Source organism: Leptosomus discolor, chromosome 7 (assembly GCF_034619465.1).
Source record: "Leptosomus discolor isolate bLepDis1 chromosome 7, bLepDis1.hap2, whole genome shotgun sequence".
NCBI lineage: Eukaryota > Metazoa > Chordata > Aves > Leptosomiformes > Leptosomidae > Leptosomus > Leptosomus discolor.
The window spans coordinates 4889985-4906163 of record NC_141397.1 but is presented as its reverse complement, the minus strand read 5'-3'; the positions used below and the strand labels follow the sequence as shown (position 1 = coordinate 4906163).

The window sequence follows — 16179 nt, the reverse complement described above, 5'->3', positions numbered from 1 at the left end:
GGGAACAGTTCAGCTGGAAGGACTCGGTTACTGGCCTTTGCAGTCTTTCCGCCCTCCTACCTCTCTTCATCTGTCACCTCTCCAAAATGATGGTTTTATTTCAGTTTTTGTTGGCGTACGAGGCTGCGTGCTGCGTTCAGCCGCAGCAGCAGTAACCTCCAGAGTATGAAGGAATGATCAGATGGGTCTAGTACCTGCTTCAGCTAATTCACCCTCTGCATCCCGAAGATGACTGGTAAAATTTCTCAAATCTCAATTTGCCGTGGAATGAAATGGAAAGAGCAACCTGCTTTGGCATCCCATGGTGTTTAATCAGATGCTTGTTAAATGGTTGTGGAAATTCAGAGTGCAGCTATCTACAGAGGTCTGTAGCTCAGATCATAATGATCTGGAAATAAAATAATCTATCAATACCCTCCAGAATGCAGAAAGCTGTTGTTCTTTAATTTAAATATACATTTTTGAAACCTTTTCAGAAAATACCTATAAACCCTGGCATTCCCACCTAGAAGGTCATACAGAAAATAATTAGTTTTGTAGCTCATAGCGTCAGATGTGCAAATACCTTTACTCAATGTGTGCTTCAAATGGTAAGCAACTGTTGCTGAAGTAGAACGTTTCAGGCCTCATATGAACCCACAATGTTGTGTTTGGATTTTTTTTTTTTTAAATGTCTCCTGATAAGAGCACCCAGGTCATTACTATCACCTGAGAAGTAGCCAGCACTTTACCCTCCTTGATGAACCATTCAATAAACTGTTCGGTTATTGAAGTAGATTTTTTTTTTTTATTAAAATGTCTACCTGTTGTACTTACAGCATAAATAATTTGTTTGAATCATCAGGTGAGTGCTGTTAAGTTATAGTGAGCGAGGAAAATTGCAAAAACACGAATTAGGGTCCCTGTCCTTAAGTGTATTTCAGTTTGCATTTTGATAGCAGTTTAGAAATGTTATCGCCTGTTTTGTCACAGACATAATTCACATCTTTCTTCAGGCACTGTAAACAAGAGAAATGGTTTAATGGCTCCATAAAAGGCACTCTGTGCTGATAGCTGAGATTAGACCCTTTAGTAATGGATTTTTGTGTGTTGGGGGAAGGGGAGAGCTTGGCAGAGGTAAATGTACTGGAAAAGAATCTTGGAGAGACTCTGATGTATCTGAAGTGCCTGCTGCATTTCTGTGTGTATTAGGAGATAGATTTGAAGTGTGACAGTATTGGCTTTATCAGTACAGGGTCCTTCTTGCGTTTGAAATTTTACCGAGTACTAACTTGGGTCACCCCAGTCAGTCTAGCACCTGGAGTTGTAGGGGTATTAAATACTCTTACATCTTCTGTCTTTTCGTCTTGCTGTTAAGAAAATCAAACCCCCTCTATTCAGATCTCTCTGAACTTACGTTGCATATGAACAGTTTTACCTCAATCGATCATAAAAATGCATGAGCTTATTTTAGTAAATGGGGTTTAGAGGGTGACCTGAGAGCAGCAATGTGAAAAGCCGTTCAGAAATGTGCAGCAGAAATGCTGAGGGCATGACTTACTGCGACTCCCCAGTCCCTTCCTTTCCTCTGCAGGTACACAAAGTCCTCGAACTTCATACACATGAATGTAGTTTTACTTAGGAGACAGCAGAGTTCACTAGCACCAGCCAGGCTGCTGCTGTCAGTTGGTTTTGTACCCTATAGCAAATGCTCTTGCCCTACGAGTGCTGATGATAAGGCATCTTTGTCTCTTTGGTCAGTGGAGGCAAGACTGCCTGCTGTTGGCCAAAGTCACTGAATTACCAGTAATGTTTCATGCCTTTTAAAAATACGTTTAAATCAATTCTCCTTCAGAAAATAAGATTTTATTTTGTGTTGGGGGCAGGAGTCTGAAGTTTGAAAATGATACAATAACTTTTTGCTCAAAGGAGAGATGACTTGCAATTTCGTGTAAAATATTCCTCATTTCTTCTTCATACTGAATAATGATCTCTTGAATTAAAGAATATTTTCAACTATTGCTTTTATATTTGATGCAGTGCGTTTCTGGGGCTTTCTCAAAAGAAGTGGTTCGGTTCTGTCTGTACAGAGGTGGTACATTTTCTGTTTCTCAGGCTAGAAAGCATACAAATCAGGCTCCTCCGAGACAAACCGATTCCTCCTTTAATTTCGGAGTTCTTAATGAAATTGTTCTTCGTTTGAGTCTTAAACTGGGTGTTATTATGAACAAAACGTGTGGGGATTAGGCTGTTGACAGCAGAGGAGAACAGCACCTCAAAACGAGGGGTAGCGGGTTTCACCCTCTGTTTTTGCCTGTTCTGTGCGAGTTTACTTCGTGGTGAAGTTGTCTTTTACAAAATCTAGGTCTGTACAGCAGCACATGATGCATGTAACATGCGAGCCCTCTTCCTCTGCGGATGTGCATAGATAGATTTATGCACAGAGAATATGCATACAGTAACGTTTTCATACCTTAATCAATTAGCTACAGATGGTAGCAGTCCTCCTGCTTGCCTTCTACCTGCACGTTGGCTTCAGAGGAGCTCCAGACAGGGTCTGCGGATTGAGTCCGTTCCGATACGGATAAGCCTGACTTTCCCCGGTAGTTGAGATGAGGTGTTGAAGCCATCCATCTAAATGCACGTTGTAAGATTGTTTGCCTTTCAAGTTCAGAGGTAGTTATCTGTAAGTAATCACTCGGGATGAAATCTTGGCCCTTGGTCACTTCTTAATAAGATCGTTATTAAGGCAGAGTGCCCGTTACTTTAATAGGGTTGAGACTGTTCTGGGGTTAAGTAAAATGAATCTGCCATCAGGAAGAAAGAAGTGGTGAGGAGCTGGTTGTTTGAAATGTCATTCTGTTAATTTGGATGTGTTGGTAGCTTGGTATGCTGCACTAAAATTAGATTGTATAAATAAGCAACCTTGCTCTCTTCAAAAGAAAATGGATTGAAAACACAGTACGAAATCCAGCTTAGCAAAACGGTGTATGTTTAAAGTCTGTTTTAATCGGTGCAATGTAAAATGAGTGTCACGCTAAGAGGAAGAGTGACGGGTGGAGGGTTTCAGTGGTGATACGAGAACTGTTTTGAATGTTTGAAATGTCGTTGTTGGGATAAGTCTGTCACCTTCAGCCACACTTAAGTGGTGGTTTGAAAGGTCAAGTAGCCTTCAAGAAAGCCCCCCCAAAAATGCAGTAAGTCTTTTTCTCAGGCAGTCTTTTTTGCTTTCTGCCTCTAAAAGTGTGCGCTTAAGGAGGAACAGATAAAGCTTAGCATGGTGACTGTGTCAGGGTGCTGCCCGACGAAGGCTTTGAATTTTACAGCTACATTATCTTTCTGGCCATAGTTAAGATAAAGATCTAATATAAAATCACTTTGGACTGCAATGCTTTCCCTAAATGAAATGAAGGCGTTAGCCTACTTGATTTGATACACTTTACCCTCGCTTATAAAGCTGGGAGGAAGGTGAGGTAAACTTTAATTAAAACTACAGCACAGATGCCTTCTAGCACTGTGCCCTGTACCTTGCTAGGACTGTACAGTAAGCAAAATAAAATGTACCTCACAGCCGAGGCAGCAGGCTGGAGCCGTGTTCAGTGAAAGTAATTTAATTAGTGTTGATCATGACTCCAGATGATGGTGATTTGATAAGGAATAATTTAGTACTTAACAGCCTTTTACATGCACCAACTCCATGTGGGAAGGTAAAGCAAATTGCACAAAATGAATGTGCTGCTTTCACTTGTGCCTGTGCCAGTGAGCTGGAAAACTGCCTGTTAGCAGACGTTCAGGCTCTCAGCGCTGTGATGAAATACCCAGCCAGTTCTCCGCACAGGGCTGTGGTGTGGGAGTCTCTGTACTCCCGTTATTTAAAAATAAATAAGGGAAGTAATTTTTCATAACAGATTAACTCTGAGGAAGTAGCAAAGTTAAAATTACCAAAAAAATAATATTAAAAAATAGAGCGGCGTGTGGCCTTTGTGCGAATGTGCGATGCTGGCTTTTTAAAAAAAAAGAGGCTTGTTGCAGTTGTGTTTTAATTCCCTGATTCGAGTCAAAGAGATATTGCCTGCCCTTGCATCGGAGCCACCGTCCTGGAGCTGTGGGGCCCATCATACGCGCGAAATGTGCGGCGTGTGTTCTCTGACCAGGACACACAAGGAGAGTCAGCAGTAAAAGTTCACGAGCAAAAACCCAAACTAAACTACTGGATGTCAGCCTGCGTTGGGATCACGGTGGAAAGCCAACCCAGGCTGCGTTTTGCCATGTTATTGAATTTGAGATTCTTTGTTCAAGAAGCTTGTATGGTCTTTTATTTTAGTGCAAGTTCAGAGAGTTTTGTTCAGAAGGAGTTTGTTCTTTGTGACGCTCACCGCTTTTCATCTCTGTTTCTGAAGTTACTGAGCTGTGCATGTGTATTTGTGCGTGTGTTTTACTGCCTGCTTTTCCTTTGTAATCTTTCCAGATAATTGACTATTAACCACCAAATATGATAGCTGGATACCAGTTTTAGAGGCAATTCTTGTGAGTTTTATGAAAATATGTGGCAAAATAACAAGGGTCCTGTCTGGCAGGTGTCTCAGCTGAAATGCAGTAGTAGGAACTGTCGTGTGATAGGGTACGAGAGGACCCATTTGTGAAAGAGTTCTCTGAACGGTCCCCAACTGTGGGAAAATCCGTGGTGAGAATCTGGAATCCAGGTCTTACTCACAGATACTCATAAATCAGAGTTTGTTGGTTCTGATGCTCACTTCTTAGACAGCATTTCATTTACCTCCACCTCCCCACCGACCACACGCGTGTGTGTGCAGCTGCATTAGTATCAGAAAACACATAGTGTGTAACAAACTGTTTTTCCTAAGTTGAGGTGCAAGAGAAGGGACAAGGTGCTGCTTCTTGATATATGATAATGACCTGATTTTGCGCTGAGGTTCTCTAACAGGGACTGCTGCACGTATGTGGTTTTCCGTGGAGGCGCAAGTGTCTGTGTCAGGCTGGAGCGTGATGCTCAAACCATGGTGTTTTGGTGACAGCATCAAAAATTGGTGATAAAATCGGTCTCCAACCTCTAGGCTTCTCAAGAGTTCAGAAAAGTATTTACAGCCTCATTTTATTTAAAACTTAAAGGGTGTTTTCAAGCTGTTCAGTAGCGGTCTTTTGGTCCTTTGTCCTCCTAGCCACATACTTTAGATTTGTCTAGGTCAGGTGAACTTCTAATTTTCTTCTGCTTTAATTTTGGTTAAGGATGGCTATGAAATAAGGAAAGTTGGCTGCCTTAAACTCATACTGGTTAACCTTGTCTTTACCTTTGGCCTTTTTCTTAATCCAGACCCTCATGCTTCTAATGAATGCTGCATTTCTATCACACTCCCTTATGCTACTAATGAATGCTGCATTTCTGACATGCTCTCTCTGTTCTTTTTACCTTCTAAAAAAGCAGGGTTAGGTTTTTTTCCATTTGTGTCTATGTCACATTCTCTATGGCCTTTGGTGAGGCCAGGATTTTATCTTGTGCATTTTGGAGAAAAATTACTGAAGCTATTTCTCGTGTGTTTTTTCAGTTGTTATAACTAAAGGCACATGTAATCATCCAGTTTCATAAGTTTCGCTGCAAATTTTCATGCGTTCTGTGGGACAAAAAGATTGGTGATCATATACTCGAGGCTGATAGATGAGAAATTTATTTGGGGGTCATTTGTGTGGCACTCTTTGAAGTGAACTACTATTGCAGTTATAGCTAAAAGCTGCCTCACTAATATTACTTTGAAACATTTGGTGCCTGGGAAGTATTTTGCCTCTGACAACATTTACAGTAGTTAAGCCAAATATAAGTGGGCTGTTATTTTCCTGCTAATGAGATGGGATCCTGGCCATCATTCTATTAAACAATAAAAGTGCTAATAGCCAATGCGAGGGATCTCTGGTGTCTATTTTTCAGTTGACACCCGAAGAAATATTTGAAATGTTTATTTCCTATATTGTTTTTCGTATTACAATGGTTTAATTAATCATGTGTTTAATTAGCAGTGTCTAGCTTATTTGAGAAAGCTCTCTGTTAATATTGTACTTGGAGATTTTCATTACATTTTCTTTCTCTTCACAGTGGCTTTTCATGGTCTCCCTGTGAAAATCAAGAAGGAACCCCATAGCCCATGTTCGGAACTTGGCTCCGCTTGCAGTCAAGAGCAACCATTCAAGTTCAGTTATGGGGAAAAGTGCCTGTACAATGTCAGGTAAAGCAATCAGGAGCATGCTTGCAGTGAGAACTGCTGATTTAAATGAGGACTGACTAAAGAGTAATAAAACCATAATAGAGATCTTATAAAAGTTACCTCTTCAGCAGATAACAGACTGATGAGATAATGCATTTAGCTGATGAACACTGATGGAGTTGTTTACGGTTGTCTCAAACACTTACATAACCGTTTTAAAGCAGTGTTTTTCATCAAAATGCATATTCCCCATTCCTTCTCCATGGGAGATAGCCAGAATTAAAAAACCCAGGGTGCAAGCGTGAGATAGAAGGGAGGAGTGTCTTGTTTTCTGTGAGTTGTGTGGAAAGTACTTTCGAAGTGCATTACGCACATTAGGAAAGAGAGGGAGATCTGTGTAACAGGGAAGAGATTGGCAGGTCTGAGCAGCACATTAGGTATTTGACAAGTATTGCAGATGTTATATGTGTGTATTCATGAGTGATTACAATTTAAAATAGTCTTTCATTAGGCTGTGCATCTTTGTTACCTGTTCAAAATCAAGTTGTCTTCTTTTATAGGGATACATAATAAAAGCTTTATTTATTTGTGGGGGTGGAGGGGCTTGATACTACTGCATTCCTTATTGACTTTTCTTTTGATTTGCACTTACGTGTCGCTCCTTCCTTTAGTGTCAGCAGTGCAGGGTTTCTTATTGACGTTTCAGTCTATTTTAGAATCTTTCATCTAGCTTGTGAGTTTTTGTTCTCATTAATGTACTACCAAAACTGTTAGCACTTAAAGCATTTGCATTTAACTTTTTGCACGTGAAAGGGGGTGGGGGGTGGGGTGGGAAGACTGGCATCTTTGCGAGTCATGGAGGAGTGATTTTGATTTCAAAAATCAAGTGCAGACATTTGGTGGATTTGATGGGTGCTAAGGGATCTGTCATGGGAAAGCATGCAAGTTCGTGCTTACTATCTGCCTAATGTCTGCATTTTTCCTGTTTAGAAAGAGGGATGATCAAAGTGAGCTCAAGTCCTTTCCCGATTTGGGACGCCTTTGAAAATAGCATCTATGTATCTGTAGGACCAGCACTTTATTGTTGAGAAAGAAGGGGTAAAAAAAAAAAAACCAACCTGTCAGGAGAGCCTGCTGGCATCCTAGTGTGGGTAGCTAAGCCAACATACCATTGTTTTTCTGGGTCAGATCCCTTCCCTCTAGCTGTATTGTTTTACTGTCTCACTTCATGGTTTGTGCAAGCTCTAAAAAAGTCCTGACAGGCATTGCTGCCTCTTGGTGCTCTAGTCCAGGTGCTGCTTCTTTTATGTATTTTGTATACCCCCTGTTAGAACGTCACTGTAAGACTGAATCCTTTAAAAATACATAGCTGTGCCCCAGAGAAGAAACTGCTGTGTTGAACCACTTGCTTGTAGCATGATTTTTTTTCTGTGCTCTTTGCAATGTAGAGAATTCCTCTGCCCTGAACTGGTTAATAAAGTAACTGTACTAAAAAGCTTATAAAGGTGGCACTCGGGATTTTTTCCTGTATGTAGATGCTAGTTTTCTTTTTTCAGAGAAAATAACCTGACCTCTTCTTTCCCCTTGCCTTACTGATAGTGCCTATGATCAGAAGCCACAAGTGGGAATGAGGCCCTCCAACCCACCGACGCCATCCAGCACTCCTGTGTCACCGCTGCACCATGCCTCCCCAAACTCAGCTCAGACTCCTAAACCTGACCGGGTTTTCCCTACCCATCTCCCTCCATCCCAGTCCATTCAAGACAACAGCTTCCCTATGGACCACAGGTAAAACATGGGATCACGCAGAAGGTATTTCAGTGGTGGCTGCAAGTCTTTTCCGTAGGGCAGCGCTGGCTTTCTGCCCACAGCTGTGGCCTTGTGGGTTGGGGGACCGAGGTGGAAACCAGCAAGGTTCAGAGTGCGAGAAGGATGAGGGTTTTGTGGAAGGCTGGCACCCGCCTTGGTGCATTTCAGTAGGAGTTCATATTGGCAGCGACAGAGTTTTAATGACCTGCTGCTTCTGCCTTGTGAGGGTGATTACAGGGTGCTAGATAATCTCATCTAGGCTCTCTCTCCCATGAAAGGTTCGACCAGATGGTCTTTCAAGGTCCCTTCCATCCTGGGCTGCTCTGTCAATCTTTTGATTCACTTGAGGCTAGTAAGCCCTACGAAGTAATGAAATCACTACCAGGCATGATCCTGGCTATAAATATCTGGCCTCTTGCTAAGTAGTTCACCTATCTAAGAGATAAGTGGCCATGTTATGGTGTTACTGCTTCAGAATATTCCTTGGAAGGGTGAATCGTTTTTCCAACCCCTTTTGAAATGTAGCATTTCGAACGAACTAAGATGCCAACATAAACTGTGCTTAAATAACATTAGTCTGAGTAAAAGCCACAAGAGCTAGAGACTAGAATTAAAGCTTAAACTGTCCTTAAGTCACCCTGTTTTGTTTTGATATGTTAGAAATCCCCAGGCAACTGACTGTCTTGCTTAGCTCAGTCGTGCAACAGAGATGCTCAGTGGATTTCCCTCGTATTTGAGACCAAACACTTGTTTGTGGAATTCTGTTTATCCTAAACTTTATTGCATGAACCTGTTTTGCCTGCTGAGTTGTGCGGTGGCTCTGAGTGTCTAAAATTTCAGCTGTATTTAAAGATATATACATGTTCGGAAACTTGACTTAGCTCTTAAACATTAGCAAATGAAGAAGCACCTGAAAAGAGAATCACGGTTGTTGGGAGTGCGGTTTACATGCGTCTGCTCTAATAAGAGCTATTACCTCCAGGGATTTGTGCAGGTCGCTTCTGAAGGGGGTTGCTAAGGTTTAGATGGCTGTTTTGTGCTCTGCTGAGGTAGTTTTAAATATCACCCAAGGTTCTCCACGAGCCCTTCTGGCGGTGAAGAAACACTGAATCGGCCACTTCAGCTGCCATAGTCACCGTCTTTTCCCCCTCGGTGGACTGTGGTCTAACCACGCTGGCCCCCAGTGAAGCCAGGCAGCGGTTTTGATTACAGGATGGTGGATAAATGTGTTCTGTCAGGAGACTGAGATCTCCGGAAGCTAAATGGCTTCTGTGCAGAGAGGAGTGATAAGATTTTTCAAATGAAAACATCTTTTGGTTTAGAGCAACTTGTAAAGACAGTACTGAAGCTGTATGTCAGCCCTAATTTGAGTATTTATAGAGATTTGCATACACCTTAGTATATATCTCTATACCCATAACAGTTGCTCTGCACAAGTTTTGTAGGCTGTTTACATGATTTCCCCCTACCCTGCCCCCCATCTGTGATATTCATATTCTTTGAGGTATTTTGCACTAATGCTTCCCCTCTGTAATGGAACATGGTGTGTTCTAGTGAAGTCCAAACCAGCTGACTCGGGCCAAAAAAATCTCATTTTTCTCCGTTATTAAAGACAGGTACAATTATAGTAGAAGGTATTTTTCCCCCGTTTTCTTGTTTATTTTGAGTCTTCTCACTTCCACTTGTTAGAAGCAAACGCGTACTTCGTGTTGTTGTGAAAGGCCAATCTTCCCGATTTACAAGGTGATAAGCCGCTGCAGTGAGTGTATTCAGAAAACGTCATTTAAACAAATGACCTACCTGCATGAGTTCATATATAAATCAATAACTCAAGGCATATTTCTTTGGAACGTGCATTGGTGGCATAAGATAGTGTCAGTATCCAGAACATACAGCCCATACATCTTCATACAGGGCATGAATATATGAACGATAAGTGGTCCTAACAAGTACCAACAGGAATCAAATCCACTTGTGTAAACAAATGGCTTGATTCCATACAAAGCTTCCAGTACAACAAGTATTATTAACTTCCTTTGAGGCTTTGTGAGTGAGCCTGTTTCTTATTTTAACTTCAAGTTGCAATTTTCTGATTCACTCCTTGACAGTTCTTAATGATAATTTCTGCTTCTTTTTTTGGCTAATGAAAAAAGGAAAAGAGGGAAATGAATGCAGTGCCAGTCAGCCTAACTGTTTCATAATACATTTGAGTTTCTAAGTTTATTTTCTGCAGGTGTAGGTGGAATTGCAAAACCCAACGTTACAGTGCAGTACTCTTTCTACCGCAAAATACAGTATTTACAGCAGCATTAAAAAAATAAATTTTGTCTCTACTACTACACTGTAATAGTTTCTATCTCTGTGGCTCCCACAGTATTTGTAATTAAGCTATGACAGTAAATATTTGCCAGAGCAAGTTCACAGCCGTATTGTGACAGACGTTAGTAGAGTTTAAAATGTTTCAGAAACATGAACTATGTATGAGTTGCTAGTCAAGGATTGTGTTGCCTCTGCAATCAAACCACTGCATTCTTCTTCACTCAGCCGGTTTTCTCCAAGAGAATATCTGCCTTTGCTTGTGTGAACCCAAGTCAGTTCAGGTCCAAAGTACAGGAAGCTGGAGAGTGATTAGTTCTTGAATATTTTTATTACTATTCTTTTTAGTGTGACAGTGAGAAACTTGTAGGGAAAGGCACAGGTTTGAGTTTGTGGGTTTTTGTTTTGTTTTGTTTTTTTTAGAAAAAGCGTGTCTTGTTCATGATGAGTGATGACCGGACTAGTAAGCAGTTTGTTGCAAGAACGTTGCATCTGCTGTGGGTTAGGGCAGACAGAATATTACTACAGGGGCGCTTACTGCGATTGTGGTAATCTGCAGGAGGTGACAGCAAAATTTTCGTGCAGTTCATCAGGGCACGGTGGGAAAATAGCGTCCTTGTAGTCTTCTCTATGCTTCTGAACCTGCAGATGTCCAAGTGATTACGTTCAGGCCCTTCAGTTCAGTTAGAGATGTTTTATGGAAGAAACCACAAGCATAGGTTCTTGAGTAGTGTCGCGTGTAAGTGAATTTAATTTAAAACCAAATTCTCAGATTTTGTGCCTACTGAGGAGCATTGGGGAGTAGAGAGTGGCAGCGTGGCTTGTATGGATGACTTCTTTCATGTGGGAATGACCAAGGCAACAAGTTAAGGCAGGAGGGGAATACTTAGGCGTTGTTTCTTGCAGCAAAAATTTGCACCATCTCATTTTCCTGGGGTGCTTCCATTCCCTGCCCGTCAGAGCTGGAATGCAGTGCCAGCCTTGCAGGTAGATCTCCCGTGGCACGATCCCCGAGGGGACAGAACTGTGGACTTTGACGCTGGAATGATACCCGATGTTATGGCAGACAATACTCTTTATTCAAAATGTTTGTGTTTGGTGTGGTCAGAATGGTTCCCATGTAACAGTAAGAAGGTAAGTGTAAATTAGAGTACAAGCAATGTGTCACTAATACTCATGAAAGAACAGAGAGCTCTGCCTAAGCCTCCTTCCAGTTACTGTGGTAGGATGTCAGTCTTTCTACTGGTTTGAAGCTGGTGCGTTTCCTCTTTGCCTCTTCTGTTGAAAGAAGATATCGAAAACAAAGAGGATGGTGGTGGGGACAGGTCTTAGAGCTAGTAATAATAATCTGGGTTTTGTGTTTCTTTGCTTGTTGCTGTTCTACGATGCAGGTGATCCTGATGGGAGCACTTGGCATGGTCACGAGCAAAATGTTTGCTCCCGAGAAAGTGATACAGCCACTAATCACGGCCTGTGAAGATCTTTGGGAAATGGAACGTAGCGCAAGTCCTTTACATGACTTCTCTAACTTCTGTCCTAGATTCCGCCGCCAGCTCTCTGAACCTTGCAATTCTTTCCCACCTTTGCCTGCAATGCCAAGGGAAGGACGTCCGATATATCAGCGCCAGATGTCTGAGCCAAACATCCCTTTCCCGCCTCAAGGTTTTAAGCAGGAGTACCACGATCCGGTTTATGAACACAACGCTATGGTTGGCAGTGCAGCCAGTCAAAATTTCCCCCCTCCTCTGATGATTAAACAGGAACCTAGAGATTTTGCATATGATTCAGGTAGGTGAGACTCTCCTTCCGTTCTGCATAGTAAAGTAATAAATGAGTCCAAGCCAGTGCTATTGATGTTTTGATCGTATGAATTGAAACTTGCTCTTTTGGCTTCTAAGTCTCCCAAAGTAATTTATGTCCGAGATGGCTTATGAACTGGTAAGATTGCTGTATAGTACAGTGTGACTCGTGCCACCCTTGCTTGTGCTCTGTAAAGAATTTCATTTTCCAGAACTCTCTGTCCAGGAAGTGCACAGGTTAAAGAAGCCAGAGAAGACAAAAAAGTCATGGATGCAAAATTGAGCTTTGCTTAAGAGGGGGCTTGTTCTGTACTATCTCATCTCTGACCTCTGAATTTGTGAGCTCCGCTTTACGAGCTCTTCCATTTGTCTGCCAGAAATAGAGGACTCTTTCTCCTTTTGCTTGCGCTACTTTAAATCAGGAGTAACTCCGCTGAAGTGGGGTTTATACAGCTATAAAACCAATGAGGGAGAAGAATCAGCCAAATTGGTGTCAGCTTCTCAGTTTGTGCATACTGCTGTGTTTTGTGCAGGTACATAACCTGTGATGCCAGGTTGCTGATGTAGAGAATACGCTGTTGCTATTAATAATGTTTATTATGATCGTGCTTATAGGGCAACTGGAATGGAGCCTTATTGCTCTACGGACAGTACGAAAGGGAGGAGGTGGTGGCAGAGCCTGGTCTCAATAGCTTCTGGTCAAAATAGAAAAGATAAGCAATAGAAAGGATAAAAACGTAAATCAAAGCAATAACATTGTAAATGTTTGCCGCAGTTTAAACATAATATTTGTATTATACTTGGGAAAAGAGAGAGAATTAGAGAAGTAAAAAAAGGAGTTTAGCAATGAGTGCCAAGTAGCAAGGAGAAGGAAGCTGGAAGAGTGGTATGGAGAGAAGCTGAGATCAAAACAGCACAGAGTGGGCTCGGTGGGGCAAACAGTTGATCAGTATGGAGTCAAGAAAATGCAATCAAAACACGTTTTTCAGTTTCGGTGTAAGTGATTTCTGCAGCTTCTCTTCAGTCTCTGCCTCTGTCCTGCTTTGTGTATGCCACACTGTTGAAAGAGAGGGATTGCAGTGAGTCCTCACTGTGCTTCTGGAGGAGGGTACGTTGCTTTCGTACACACACACCCTGAGTTGGGCAGGGGTAATCGATGGTCCTGACTTGTCTGACTGTCTCCTCTTCTGGGCGCTGCAGTACCTGCAGTGCTTTCCGGCTGGTTCGGTGTCTGGCTAGATGCTTTTGCAGTTTATTGCCCAAAAGCTACGTGGCAGCTGAGTTGAGGTCTGCTTTGAAAGTTTAGCCTGTGACAAATTATCTTGGGATTTGATACAGCGGAGAAGTGGTTTTTATTGTCTTTTCTGTGCCTAACTTAACGTTGTCTAGTTATTGGGGTATTTGTGGTACGGTTAATGCGAAGTGCTTGTTTTAGAGTTGATCTCTGTGTTAGAACAGGGGAATCTGGGAAGTAGAGCTGCTTTCTCCTTCCTTATTCTTGACAAGCAAAGAACCAACCCTTAGGTAAATTTGAATTAGGCCTACACAGGGAGGGCACCAGGGGTGAAATATTTCTCCCAGTTGAAATATAAGGCAAGGTGAAAATGAGTTCAGATCACAAGGATCAGATCTAGAGCTCAGCCTCTTCATTGACGAAGGTTCTGAGATACATGGCTTTGGCAGTCGTGTGTCTTTAGCCTTGCAGAGCAGCATGGGAGAGACTGCGTAGTTAAAGTAGCAATGGATAATAAATGGGGGACTGCAGCTTCAGGCGCTGCCAGTCCCTTGCAACCTTCACAAGCACCGTTATTCACCCTGCTAAATTAAAGGCTGAAAAAAGGCCCTTCGGTAAGCATGCTTCATATTTGCCTGGAAGTGGGATCTCATTTTTGCATACTATTACTTTAAATCTGGGTTGGCTGCTAGCATTCGTCTTTCTTTGGAATATTCTTTATGGAAAAGAGCAGGAAATCTTATTCTGAAAGGAAGATGTGCAAACTTAGATCCAATCCTGTCATGCCTTTTTTTTTTCGTGCCAGCAAGAACAACATTCCACTTTATAGTAATGTCGTTCAAGCAAAATTGTTGTTTCTTTTGTAGATGAATAATTAGTTCTTAAAAATGTAAAAGCTGTGTAACCAGTGGTCATGAAAAATTAATCTGTTGGTATCAGGAAGTACTTTTATTGGCCTCAGAATCACTGCATTTAAGTTGACACATCTGTACACTCCATAAATTGCAGTCAACAACTGTGGTCTGTTGATATTTTGTCTTGTTACCATCTGTTCTCTAGAAACCATCATTTTCCGTCCTTGCTAAGAGTACATTAAATAACCCCTTAGGAAACATAATGCATTTGTCACTGAACCATTGATTTCATTTTTCACCTATGGATGTTCAGGGAAGGAGGAATGCTGGAGTGAAAGGTCTTTTTTGCGTGGTATTTTATTGCAGCTCAGATAAGAATATAGAAAGATATTTAAAAAGTTCATTGTAATACACCAAGATGTTCCTTTTGGGATGTTTTTGAAGAGCCTCGTAAAAGTTCATTGCTTTTGTGCACTATACTTTTATACTTTGTGGGAAGCTGGTGAATGAAAAGCATTATTATGGAATGATTATAACTCTATTAAAACATGACATTAATTATGACATGGGAAATGGCAGATCAATTAGTTGTAATTGTAATTGCAGGTATGCAATTTCTACTGCAGAATGTTTGAGATAATGGAAAAAGAAAAATGTCAACAGAGTAGAAGCTCTTCCTTATTCATCCACGCTTCTAGAAGTCACAGTGCATCATACACATTCAATCAATCAGACCTTACTTTCTGCCACGGCTATTTTTTTCCCCCCTATGGCTGCCCGTCAACTGTATTTAGTACTTGTTGCTATATCCAGCAACTCTGAGCATGAAGATGCAGCCAAGGACATACAGAGCTTTGAGATTTTGCATCATTAATGAACAGACTCCAGAAGGCTTCCCAAGACCTTTGTTTACAAGGGCTAATAGTGGCCGTTCCCGTACAGTTAGCTCTTCCAGAATTCAGTTCATGTATTCAGGTACTTAAACAAAAAGGCCAAACTTGAGATAACCGCATCTGTTCTGGGCTTTGTTGTTAAGCAGGATCTTTGCAGGCTTGATCCTCCCCACTTAATGTAGTGCATTTGCGAATATACTAGGGTATACTCTAGCTATGCGTGTTTCAATTAATAATAAAAATCTAGTTTTAAAATGACATCTTGCATTAGTGAGTTTAAATCTCATATTTTGCTTTGCCCAACTGAAATAGTTGTTTTGGTTGGCAAGTTCTTTTGTGACCGTGTCTTTGGGAACTTTGAAATTTATCACACAGTGATGTTAGAGATAAGTAGAGGAGGGATTGTTGCTTGCTTATTCTTATTGCTGATTGTAACAGGAATTTATCTGTGGAAATCTAGATAGATTCCGTCTTTCCTGAGCAGGTTAGAGGCATTGGCAGGGCTGTTCCCACAGTTACATTTCAAGGTGGCCTCAGGATTAATATGCTTGAATGGACCTTAGAAAATTTGGATTCCCTCCCTGTCACTTCCTAAGTTTTCTTCCAAGATTCTGCTAGTCACATCACTTAAAGAATGAAGTATCCAGACAGAATTAGTAGCCTCCACGTCTTGCTTTCTGAGTTGCTCATCCCTTTAATTCCTGAGGCCTCACCAGCAATAAATACCTTGTGTTGACATGTGAGAATGGATGGGGAACTGCCTCTGTGTTTAGAGAGAAGAGCGGAGGCAGAGGGGCACATCAGATATATATGCCTGTGTATTTTGGGTAGCCAGTTAGGACCAGATAATTGTTAAAGAACATTATGCATTACATACCTTCAAAGCTTAGCTCCTAGGGACTTATTTTGTATTTCTAGGCAAGGAAGTACGGGAACATCAGGTTAGAGTCCTTGTGTAAGGGAAAAAATAAATATATAATACGAAAAATCTGGCAGAAGTGACCTGGCTGCTTTGGAAAACTTCGTTGGGGCTGGGATGGGCTTTGCTGGGGCCTAAAATGGACCATTCAGCTGAATTAA

At 41.5% G+C, this 16179-nt stretch overlaps 1 protein-coding gene across 7 annotated transcripts in view; it reads left to right on the top strand.

Annotated features, from left to right (window-relative positions):
• ETV1 (ETS variant transcription factor 1) overlaps window positions 1-16179 on the top strand; it is a 63566-nt gene that overhangs the window by 27167 nt on the left and 20220 nt on the right. For 6 of the 7 annotated variants that reach the window (XM_086467537.1, XM_009951367.2, XM_009951368.2 and 3 more), the window contains 3 exons: window positions 6086-6215; window positions 7794-7982; window positions 11860-12107. In XM_086467537.1, coding sequence (XP_086323663.1) covers window positions 6086-6215; window positions 7794-7982; window positions 11860-12107 — 567 coding nt within the window. The remainder of the gene's footprint in view (window positions 1-6085; window positions 6216-7793; window positions 7983-11859; window positions 12108-16179) is intronic. The other variant, XM_009951371.2, reaches the window with a different exon arrangement.